The 12,458-nt window shown below is 41.4% G+C and overlaps 1 protein-coding gene across 7 annotated transcripts in view; it reads left to right on the forward strand.

Annotated features, from left to right (window-relative positions):
• Positions 1-12,458, forward strand: part of fgfr3 (fibroblast growth factor receptor 3) — a 75,203-nt gene that overhangs the window by 25,509 nt on the left and 37,236 nt on the right. For 4 of the 7 annotated variants that reach the window (XM_034111317.2, XM_034111320.2, XM_034111316.2 and 1 more), the window contains 2 exons: positions 3,402-3,665; positions 6,602-6,655. In XM_034111317.2, coding sequence (XP_033967208.1) covers positions 3,402-3,665; positions 6,602-6,655 — 318 coding nt within the window. Of the gene's footprint in view, positions 1-3,401; positions 3,666-6,601; positions 6,668-12,458 lie in introns of all 7 variants that reach the window. The other 3 variants (XM_034111315.2, XM_071201686.1, XM_034111318.2) reach the window with 1 other exon arrangement.

The raw sequence follows: 12,458 nt of genomic DNA on the forward strand, positions 1-12,458 counted from the left end.
GGAATGTCTCAGTGTTGATATCTGGCCGGACTGCACCAAAATGCTGCAGCTGAGCTTTCATTGTTGTGCTTTTTCAGAATAACTTTAGGTTGGATTTATTCATGAATTTGATACAACATGTCATCAAGTAGTTTACAAAGAATATAAACACAAGGATTTGAAAGGGCAAAACCTTTAAATTCATGTTTTTAATCAAACCAAATGTAATGATTATTTTGTATCATTATCATGGGAGGCCATTATTGGGCAAAGTAATATCAGACATCATGCAGATTCATATTCTTCTCTGACTTCTGAATAGTTGATTTTTGATTTATTTGGGAGTCTGCCTTTAAACTTTTTCCTGTGATGTCTAAATGTTTTTATCGGTGTGTTTCCATTAAATAAGTGTACAATTTTGTCTTCGAAAAACAAACAAAAGTTAAGACCATGAACAGTTGTAGTAGTAAAAAATGTTTGTTTTCTACTTGGTACCATCTTTTTTGAAAAACCACTGTACAGTATAGCCAAGGCGCTTACCACTTGGCAGCCAAGTTAAACCCGCTTGCTAGTACAACTTTTAAAGTAATAATGAACTTTTAATGTAAATATTCACAATAACTTATCGAACTTTGTTTAGCAGGTTGTTATCTAAACACTATAGAATGCAAACAATGTTTATAATTTACTGCAGGGGAAACCTAGAGTTCTTTCAAGGATTTCTGAAACACTTTCATCAAAATATGGACCTTTTTTGTCTTTCCAGGACTCTTGTTCATTAAGCTTCAATGTCAGATTCACAGAACCACAAAAGACAAATCGGCCCAGTTTGATTTCAAGCTACACTTCCTTCACATGTGAGGAAGGTGACCGAGTGACTGAACATGCATTCACTTCCACGTGTTCCCACCTTAAAGCTGCTCAACAACTGAGTTTTCCACAGCTGGACACACAGTGACAGGATTTTCTTTTCAGGAATTTAAAGTGCTCACTTACTAACTAGGAATCCATCTATTTGCATATTTGCAGCACACTTGCATGACTACATTTCAAAGAGCTGTCTCCTGTCACTGTGATCAAACCTGTGACCGTACATTACAGGACGTTCACTTAAAAAGGTCGAGCGAGGCAGCATCAATCTCCACTAAAGCTCAGCGGCTGGTAGATATGTCCTGAAAGGTCGTGCTGTGGCACAAAGGGGAAGTCTTTCAAACCAGAACCACTTTTATTCAAAGCAGCTTTTTCCCATCACATTTAAATCTGCATTTCAAAGTGCAGGATCCGAAGCAAAGGCAAATATTTAGTCATTGCTGGTGACTGAAAAAGGGCGCTTTGCTCGTGAGAAATTGAGTTTTCAATGCATGAGAAATATCTTTGTTTTGTTGTGTTCTTTAGGAAAATTGCATTTGTGTCGCCTCTGGCAGAGTAAACACACAAGCAGTGAACAAACGTTCCCCGTATCTATTTTCCCAGGATCAAAGCCACAGCATTGCCTAGCCTTGCTATGAACAAACCCTTATTAAATAAATTGTTTTTTATAACCCACATTTTTCTCCAAAGAGACCACAGTATGCTTTGAATAGATATAGAGCATAGTTCCAAATAAAAAACCTGACACTATCTGAATGGTTCAACACAATGAGACGTGAGAAAATGTTCTTTTAATTTGGGTGAACTAGCCCTTTAAGCAGTGCGTAATACAAATAAATAGTTTTCGACGCTGCCAGAGGAGGTTGTGCTCGAATGCTCGTGCTCCATAAAGCCGAAGTGAGCTATGAGTCTCTGGAGATTATTATATCTACCCCATAAAGCTCGATTTCCCATGTTTAAGACCTGCAGATATTCTTAGCCCCATTTTTTCCTTTTCTTTCACAGAGGTCATAAGTAATACACGAAAGGTAGCGGGCCATTCATGCTCAGATATAATTTATGCTCTGTGCACCGTCGCCTCTGTGTTTTTCTTCCCGTGAATGGGCCTTTCTGCTCTCAAAAAGAGGAGTTGTAAATATCGTTGTCAACGCCAGAGGCCACGCAGAGAACTGCACAGCCACATTAAGCACATTATGGACTTAACATCTCCAGGATTTGTAATGGATGGGTGCAATAAAAGAGAGAAAACAATTCACAACTCTCTATTCAGTACAAAGAAGAACTTCACTGTAGTTTGATTCTGGACGACTGATGATATACAGACATGTTTCAAAGGAGCGATACCTGCTGGTTCTCCCACATAAACGTCACGTCTGTCCGCCTGTACGGTCCACATCAGAATCTGAAAGAGCCCATTTATTATTTAAATCTCCTACTATGTATTCCTCGAGAAGATTGTATCGTCTGATTCTAACCTTGCCTTTCAACCCCACCTAACATCAGTTCGAGGCTGTCTGTGAGAGCGCTGCGTTCACGTTCGCTGCTTGTGAGCAAGGCCGCTGGTCAACAGTGGGTGTATTTGCCGTCATAAATCAAGCTCTTACCACACCTCATCCACTCTCTTTCCCATGGGCGAGTGTGTTGTGTACTCTGTTGCCCGAGCAGCTCATTGAAAGCCTTCACAGCGGGTGTATGTGCTACATGCTAGCATATGTGGAGGTATGCATGCCTCTGTGTGCTTATGAGGGTCCTTGTGTTTGTAGCGTTTTGCATGAATGGTTGCCTGAGCGACTAGAGTAGTTACGTTTCTATCTGTATAATTGACTTCTGGATGAGAAGACACCTCTTACATGAGGAGACACAAGGGGAGCCACGGTTTATTTACCCAGACGTGCCCTCCATGTCTCCCCCGTCCTCAGCGGAGACCGGCATCCTTAGCGAAGCCAGTAAACATGTTGATTTTTCCCTGGCTCAAACCAAGCTGGCACATGGAGCTGGTGGAGTAAATGAGCTAGCAAAGGTTGGAGAGGAGAAGGGAGGGGGGGCGTTCATTTCCACACAGCCCAGATCTGTCTCCATCTTCGTGCTGGAATAAAAAGTTACAATTTTCAGACTTCCAGAGGCAGATTAGCTGATAGTACGCCAGCGGGTCGGTGGTTATTTCTGCTTGACTGCCTCATTGTTTCCGAACGAACGGGGGTCTTTTTCTTATACTGAATAAACATGTGAATAATGTTGCCTCTAAATAACGCTGTTTATTCAAAATCCTAACCCCTTATTTACAAAATGTCTACAAGTATACCTGTGCTGAGAAAAGTGTTTTGATTGTTTGATTCCTTATTTAGCCTATAATGTTTTATTTCAACTAGTCCACACATTTCCAAAAATGTAAGCTTTTATCACAAAGTTTTTCAGGTTAAATTTGAAAACAAATCACAAGAATTAATTAAAAAATCTTAAGACTTAAAAAGACATAAAATCATATGAAGAATATTGGTGTGTGGAATACAAAGCATATGTCTGACCCCACTGTGTCTTCTTCTTGTTTGCAGACTCTGGGTCCAGTGAGTCAGCGTTCCTGGAGGACCATGTCCTGGGCATGGGGGAAAACCTGGAGATATCATGTGACCTGGAGGACCACTCGGAGCCCGTCGTCTGGTTCAAAGACGGCGCCGGGCTGGTTCCTGGCAACCGGACGCGGCTGGGCCAGAGGTTGTTGCGCATCATCAACGTGTCGTACGAAGACTCGGGCGTTTATTCGTGTCGGCTCGCACAAAGCAACACGCTGCTCAGCAACTACACCGTCAGGGTGACAGGTGAATGGAATATTTGCTCATGAGATAATTTGATGGTTTATCAGAAACAATACTTGCTTTATTCTTAAGACAATCAAGATACTTTTGTCATTTATTTGAGCCAAATTCTGCCAAATATGTCATCCTGTGTCTAAATGCCAATTCCGAGAGTTTTTACATAAACGATTGTCCTTTTGTGGCATGGAAACAGTCTAATGCAAAGATAAGGAACAACGTTTTTGACTTCACTGTACCATCCTTTTGAAAACCACTGCTGGGAGCAACCCGATGGCCGCGTTTGACCTTATTACGGGCCTCTAGAAATAATCCTAATAAACACGATTTAACTAAAGATATAGACATTATCTCCATGCAATGAGGAAATGAGGAACAAGATGTAAGATCTGCAAATCACATGTTCCGAAATATGCCTGTTAAATAAGACCTAATGCCAAGGACATACACAGATACTCGAGTCAGTAGCAGGGCTCCAATAGAAACAGGCACTTTGCCCGTCTGACAGACAGCTAAGAATCAAAGTATTTCCTATCAATAAACACAGTGGAACAATTACAGCAGTGATGTCTAGACATGACAGCTTTTTATACCGACTCAAAGAAAGACGGTGAAAACTTCGCTCAAGAGGAAAGTTCGATTATTTTCTCCTCCTTCTCGGTTTCAACTCCCCGTTAGCTGTCTGCCAAGCTGCACAGACACACACCCACACACACACTTACACACACCCACACACACACTTACACACAGCATCATACTGGCACAGCTTTGCACCAGCTAACACCAAGCCAAGTTTTGATTCCCCCTCCTGATGCACAGTCAAAGGTGAAATGCATTATAGGGTGAGAGGATGAGTGACGTCTTAAACAAGTGTGTGATGCAAAAAGAGCTTGTGTAGGAGAGGGGTGTGGGGGTAAAAAAGGAGCGAGCAGTAGCTTGAAAGTCGGGCGTTTTATTCCCATAAAACTCATGGACACCAGCTGAGCCTGTTATTGACAACTAATTAGAAAGCAATTAGCTCGAAACATTTCATTATTGAAAACAGATGGGGTGGCAAGAAATGAGAGAGTTCACCCCCCATCAACCCACACACACACACACACACACACACACACACACACACACACACACACACACACACACACACACACACACACACACACACACACACACACACACACACACACACACACACACACACACACACACACACACACAGTATCCACACTGCAGGACACCACAAGCAAACACACTCCCAGTCCCAACACCAAAGGAAGGTACCCCAACCTTTCCAAGATATGTTCAGCTCATAAATCAGATTTTATTTTTCTTTAAACAAGAGCAAAAACAAATCTCTCATTGACGTGAGGTGAGGTAACTTGATGTGCTTCCAGCTCAGCATGTTTCAGGAGAAAAACCACAGAGCAAGTGAATATCATTTTAATATTCAGTAGGCTTGTAAGACTCAGACTTTAAACAGTAGTCTGTGTTGGCAATATCCTGTTCTCTTGCCCGACTTCAAACACAGAGCCTCGGCTTCATCTAAATTACACATGGACTGTTTTGTTTTCCCTCAAATATTTAAGTAAGGTGTCAGATATTTAGAAACGGTATCAGATGTAACACATGGACGGCTTCCAGGCAGCGCAGATATGCAAGCTAATCTTGTTCTCAAAAACAAACACACACGGTACACATGTTGGAAGAAAGAGGGCTGTATTGTGAGGGACTGAAAGATGTTTTATTTGTATTTTATATGTAAAATGTAGTGTATTGAAATGAGTAACTTTGGTTAGAGGTTTTGTAGGGACCTAATAGCTTTGTTGTTTACACATGGGTGTAGATTAGCTTCAGCCAAAGCAAGTGTGCTAATAAAATTAGTTATAGATGTCTAAGAACTGTTCACTTTAGTTGAGTTGTTATAATTCACATTTTTAGTGCATTACTCTTTATTTGTACAATCAAGTTTATATACTTCAAGCTAATATTCTAACTTTGGCTGTGTTGAGTGCTAATTAGCTACTATTAGCATGCCAACACGCTAAACAACAGCCTCCTGTAGCTGCTAGCATGTCTGAGTGTTCAGATTTCAATAATATCATAAATCACTCATCTATTAGCTCTATTTTGAGAGCCAGAATACTTTTTGGTTTGTTTTGCAATAATGAAGCTCACCCAGACTGTAATGTGAAGTCTAACTAGCTTCTACTGCTGAGACTGGAGTGTTGAATTGAGGTGTCAAATAATAGAAACTAAAAGCTGCTAGTCAGGCATTTCAGGAGCAGCTTAAACTAACGGGGTTGTCGAGGTAGCAGCTGGCTCTCATTAACCAGACCCATGGAGCTGAACCACAAAACTTGAGGTCAGATTGAAAAATAATTACAACACAGCCGTGAAAATGTGTGAATCTGTTTCGTATCTGCATCTGGAGAATAATTAGAGGTCATCGGACACGCTTACTGTTAGCGCCAGAGTGTGTTGCAAAGACAGAAAGAGTTGTTTTTGTATGCCCGTCTGCACACGTGAACACACACCAGTGTGTTTCATTTCTAGCGTCTGTGGAAATATTTTGTTTGTAATCTCTGAGCGAGTCGCCACACTGCAGAGAACTGTAGACTCATTCATGAGTTTCTCATTGAGCAGGTCAGTTTTAAAATGCATTCATGCGTAGGCTATGTGTGTGTATTAAGTTGTGGTGAACCCACACTCTTTATTCTCCACTGGGCATTTAACAGGCACACAATTCCTGCTTTGTTTTTCCCCTCGCTATTTTCCTCTCGCAATGGGCTACAAGCTTTCCAGATGTACTTTTTGTGTTATCTGATGGCTAGTCTGAAGAATGAGAAACTTGTCCAGATGATTTAGTACAGATCCAAAATAAGATTTGTTCAACATTTTTTGAAAATGAAATATTAAATCGGCTCCATTTCTCTTTTTTTAAGATTCACTCTCATCTGGTGATGATGAAGACTATGACGAAGACCCAGAAGATACAGGTAATGAAAATGGTGAATTCTTAATTTCATTTTTTATTTTTAATACATCCTTTTAGTGAAATTGCCATTCAGTGTCAGCAGCATGGCACTAATTTGAAACTTTTCATGCCGAAAGAGATATTTTAGGACTCGTATGCTTATGATAAACAACATTGTATAGAACTAAAAAGCCAATAACCCTCAAAACAAAATAACTTTAACTCAAAGTAGCAACAACTAAATATGGGAAGAACTGTATAAATCTTCATATTATTTTCTACCAAACTTTTTTCTACCAAATCATCAAACTAATGTTCCATATTTGTAACCACCTATGAGACCTCGATATGAGCTGTTGTTTTTTAATACCTTACCCTTTTTAATTGTGATCTAGGCTGATTTATAAATATTTTAGCGTGGCTTTTTTATTGACTGCTATGCTGTTTTTTGAAAACATGTCATTGAAATGTAAAAATAAAAGACACTTACAGTCCTTCTACATTTCTGAAAGCAGAACAAAGCATCCTCCAGTAGTTTTGTCCCGAAGCTACAGTATTCTTAGGACTTACACATTGAGAATGAATGTGTTTATTCATGTGCAGAATACAACCTGAGTTGCATTAAGGAAGCACAACTATGTCGTTAAGCCTAATGAGCAGCACCTGGTGCCACACACAGCTGAGTGACCCGGAGCTGTGAACTGCTGTGAGGGTCAGAGTGAAGGGAGTTACACATTATCATACAACTTTATTATTATTTAGACATTATTATACAACTTTAATGGGAACATTAAGAAGTATAGATTTTAAATAAAGGCTATAGAAATAATTATTGTATCCTTATATGGGCTTTATTAATGTTAAAAGCTATGTGGTTAAATCACTAAACTAATCATCATCAAACCACAGTTAAAATTACAGAATGCGTTTTGTTTTTTACGTAGACAAAAGTTACTTAGCAGTACAAACATCAGATATCAAACATAAGTTTAAAAAAGCAATGGCAGCCAGCATGACTTGAAAAAGGACGCTAATGTACTTATTGTATACTGAACTGTAATTTGATTAAAAAAAAAAAGAAATAACTGAAGTGTACCCTCTAATCTTGGATAGTTTTAATGTTTGAAAGACGTTTTTTCACACAAAACCTAAAACCTCACCCCAGGTGGTTCTCACAAACTCCTTATCAAGTCTCTATATCTTTCAATTAAGGATTATTGTGTGGCAAATCCTATTTATTAACAAACCTTATTACATGATGAATTGGTTGAAAAGTTCTGCCGAGTGTTTGCTGTCGCAACACAGTCCTCTTGTGTGTATGTCGTCCACAGTGAATCTGCATTATAGAGTTACACTTGTCACCGTGGTAAAAGATGTTGTCTGTAGGAGCTAAATAAATTGCTTAGAAGGGAGCTTTTATTGGCAATTACGTGACAATCATTGGATTTATGCAACTGATTAGATTTCTATGAGTGTGATCTAGGTTTTTATATCTGTAATTGGAATTATATGGCTCTCATAACCGCTCACTGTGCTCGTATTCAAGCCTCTCCCCAGAGCACTATACCGAAAGCCACTATCGCACAGATCAAAAGCCGGTGTTTCTGCGGCACTTTAACACTCACTGTTGTGATGTGAGCTGTTTTGGCATTCGGAGACGTGCTGAGTTCAGGTGCAGGTGAACAATGAGCGATGGCTTCTTCTGGCTGCGCCCGCTTTACACACTCTCTTCTGTCAGCTAGCATGACTCCATAGAGACTTAAAGCATCTCCGCCCTTCAGAGGGCTCTCGACCAGCCAGACGCATCACTGTGCTGCCTTTGTTGTGGCATATGGAGGGAAACAGAGGATGGTGAGCGGAGAGACAGTCAGACACAGGCGAGGAAAAGAAAGTAATGAAAGAAAGGATAAGTGTGAGACAATAGAGCCTGACACATCATCTCTAAAACATGCAGAAAATAGAAAGTTAGATTTCATTCATGTTTATACCGTTAAAAATGCTTCACTTCACTCTCACTGTTTGCATTAGACCAGTCCACATAGTGACAGTGGACTGCAAGTCAGTAAAAACCACCCAAAAGCATGCAGGCGGTATCAGATAGTCAAGCATATCTTGAACTGAATCCCAGTCCAACTTAACTGCTCGTAAAAATTGGTGCCAGAGGCAAAATGTGGAACTGTTTTGGTGACGGTGTGACAGGTGAACGCCCAAGCGAAATCAAAGCCTCTTTGTAAACGTTTCGACCAAACCAAGTGTTGTCACACTCAACTCAAAATAAAACGGACACAGTGGCTCACGCTTTGATTATTAAACAGCCCAAAAGCCGCCGGGGCGTCATTAGTGTTTCACCCAACCTATTGTCATCCAGCTACAATCATTAAAAGCTGTCAAAGTATCGACTGACGAAAGAAAAAAGCAGTTTTTGTTTCTAGCAAATGATGGGACAACTGCACATTATAACCTACCGTACTTTTCGGACTATAAGTATGGACTTTTTTCCCCATTTTTTTTTTTGTACAGCTAACGGCCACTAGGGAACCTCCTAAATCTATGGATTTTACAGGTAAAATTAACCACCTTAACACTATGGGCTCTATGACCGGTCCGCGCCTGCCACCTTTAAGCGGCGGGCTCCAGCAGGAAAAGCTGGAGGCCGGAGAAGAGTGAGACAGGTAGCGCGCCAAAGTAAAAGTGGAACCGAGAGACAGAACGAGAGCAAGACAGACGGACAATTTAGCTGCTGCGGCTTATATGCAGGTGCGCTTTATAGTCCGAAAAGTACGGTAGATGAAGGGCTGTTCTATTGGGCTGCATTAGGTTTAGCTACATATAGTTGTACCTTTTTATAAAATTGCAAGAGCAGCTGGAAAACTCGTGTATTAATCCCCAATCTCTCTCTCCTCATTTCTGGACAAACTAAATAAAATAGAATGGGCAAAAATATGATTTATAAGTAATCACCTTTATTATAATCCTCTTATTTTACGACTCTAAAAGTAGGTTTTAAAAGTATTTGGTAGCACTCAATTTAATGAACATAGGCATTTCTGTTAATATTCTTTGTCTTGGCTCACTTTCAACATGTAATCCCTGCATTTGCTCACGTTGGATATTGGAGAATTAGACATGTGATCTTTATATTCACACAGCATTGCCGTTTTCTTTAAGGAGATGCAAGGAGATTATAGAAGAAAGCGGCGAATAAGCTTTAGAGTTACAATGCAAAGCGCTTCCCGTTGCTGTACTGAAAGTCGCTGTGGACAAGCTTTGCACCTGCAATGTAAAACCTGATTGTGTTTTAATGTGCAGCTTCAATTCATGGTGAAAGCCTGAAGTGTTTTCTAAATGGGCCGAAGTGGCAGCAGTGGCAGGGCTTACTGCAGACATCCTGAATGCCGGTAAATAGCCTCAGACTGCCAGACTTAATCTCTGCATGTAAGTCTACCTCATGACATACAAGGCTCCGATTTCCTAGCCAAAAGGAGAGGGATTAGCCCAGAAACGTTAAACCCCTATCGCTGCTTAATGTGCGCTAAGCCACCGCTAATTAGCCGGCTATAGCAGGAAGGATCCATGTGACGAAACGCACAGCCAGACGGAGAGTCCCTGTCGGTGAGCGGAAGAACCTCCACATCCACATGCAGAGAGGACGTTAATAAAGATGTTGGCATGGTGAACGAGTCAGGCTATTAATGAGGGAGTTGGGATGGAAAACATTTGCAGATTGACAGCGAGACAGGGGGAAAATTGCAGGGTGAAAGAAGAGAAAAGACGGCAGTAAGGAAGAGAAGTTGAGTCACTGTAGCTGCCAGATGAAATGATGCTGCTGGCCACAGCTGACTGTCCTCAAAGCAGAGACAAACAGATAGAAAGACAAGAAAGCTGCTGCAGTCATGAGCTCATTCTCCACCGTCCTCCAGAAGTCACTCGGCTCTCTCCCCCGATGGTCTTCTGGCAAAAAGCAGAGAAGGGAGGATAGATGCCTGCCAAGTGGACAAAGTTAATTCCTTTGCACAAATCAGATTATCGGCCAATTTGACACTAGAATTGTCTTTAATGTTCAGAACAATGGCAGCCATGTCTGTGGTGTGTGTATATTTTCTCTTTAGGTAAAGGCAAGGTTTAACAGGACGAACTGTGAAGTTTTAACCAAACTGTGACATTGATATCGGCTGCAGAAATCACACAAATAAGGTCAAAGTTAGTGCAAGTTATGCCATCTTAAAGTGTGTAGATCATTACTGATTATGACATCACCAAGCAAGGAAACTCCCATGAAATCTACTTTAGTAACGGCCATTGTAACATACAAATACAAATATTTAGTTTAAAGTGCTTGAACAAATCCTAAGTCACCATTCGGTCCAGGTTTTAAGACCAAATGTAGAGCTGTCAGCAAATAAAAGCACATACGAGTTATTAAAGTGAGTATCTTTCGCAGTGTGAAAAGCAGGGTACAAACACTCCTGTGTGTGTGTGTGTGTGTGTGTGTGTGTGTGTGTGTGTGTGTGTGTGTGTGTGTGTGTGTGTGTGTGTGTGTGTGTGTGTGTGTGTGTGTGTGTGTGTGTGTGTGTGTGTGTGTGTGTGTGTGTGTGTGTGTGTGTGTGTGTGTGTGTGTGTGTGTGTGTGTGTGTGTGTGTGTGTGTGTGTGTGTGTGTGTGTGTGTGTGTGTGTGTGTGTGTGTGTGTGTGTGTGTGTGTGTGTGTGTGTGTGTGTGTGTGTGTGTGTGTGTGTGTGTGTGTGTGTGTGTGTGTGTGTGTGTGTGTGTGTGTGTGTGTGTGTGTGTGTCGGGGGGAGGAATGTTAACAGAGCCTAATCTGTGCTGTGCTCCTGAGCTATGCAGCCTCCTTGTTTACCCTGGCAGGAGAGCAGAGAGCCGGACGCCGGGCCACGCTACGCTGCTCCGAGCCGCCATTCCTCCAGCTCTGTTTGCCTTGGGTCCCTGCAGGCCCTCGGGGGCAGCAGGCCTTCAAAGAGCCCCAGTGTAATCTGTAATGAAATCTGCCCGTGTGCTCGCAGGCGTCAGTGAGGGCAAATTATACAATTACACAATTAGCCCCCCACCTTTCCTCCTCCTCCTCCTACTTGTCCCTGGATCGGTGTCTGAGCGCTGAAGGGACTGTGTGCCGTGGCGCTCCGCTCCGCAGTGTGTCCCGCTCCAGCTAACTGCTGCCGCACTGGAGTTGGGCTGATAGCAAGCCAAAGTCACGCTCCTCCGACCCGAAACACAGAGCCAGGAGTCAGAGGGAGTGTGATCGAGAGCTGCGGGGGTCGTGTGTGTGATCGCTTGTAACTGCAAAGCAAAGACAATGAACTCTATTCTGTTAACAAAAACAGCTTGTTCCCTGTAATGTCAAAATCCTCAAGTTGTTATTTCAATAATACAAAGTGTTTAGAATCAGCATCTGGATCTGCATTAGAGTACACAAAGTGACGGACTATAACAGGATGAATATGCCAGATTGTAATGCAATAGTTTATCCCTATCTTGCAAGAAGAAAACACTTTAGAAATATGTCATGATCCCCACCAAAGAGTAGCAATCTCTGGTTTGGCCAGTGGCATAGCTTCTCATCAAATTCCATTTCAATGTGTTACAATTTTGATATAATCTGCTAAAAAAAACAAAGAAACTGGAAATGTCACCTTTTTGCCAGCAGTAATGTAAAAATAAATATGGTATCTCCTTTAACTTTGAAGAGAAATTCAATCATACAGATTCATAGTTGCTGTCAGATCCTTTTTAGCTAAAACTACCAACATATCATTGATGAGGCTCACAATACTGGTAGATGTAATGTAATACTTTTACCCCGGGTGACATA

The sequence above is a fragment of the Pseudochaenichthys georgianus genome, chromosome 22, assembly GCF_902827115.2.
Source record: "Pseudochaenichthys georgianus chromosome 22, fPseGeo1.2, whole genome shotgun sequence".
In the NCBI taxonomy this organism is placed as follows: Eukaryota; Metazoa; Chordata; class Actinopteri; order Perciformes; family Channichthyidae; genus Pseudochaenichthys; species Pseudochaenichthys georgianus.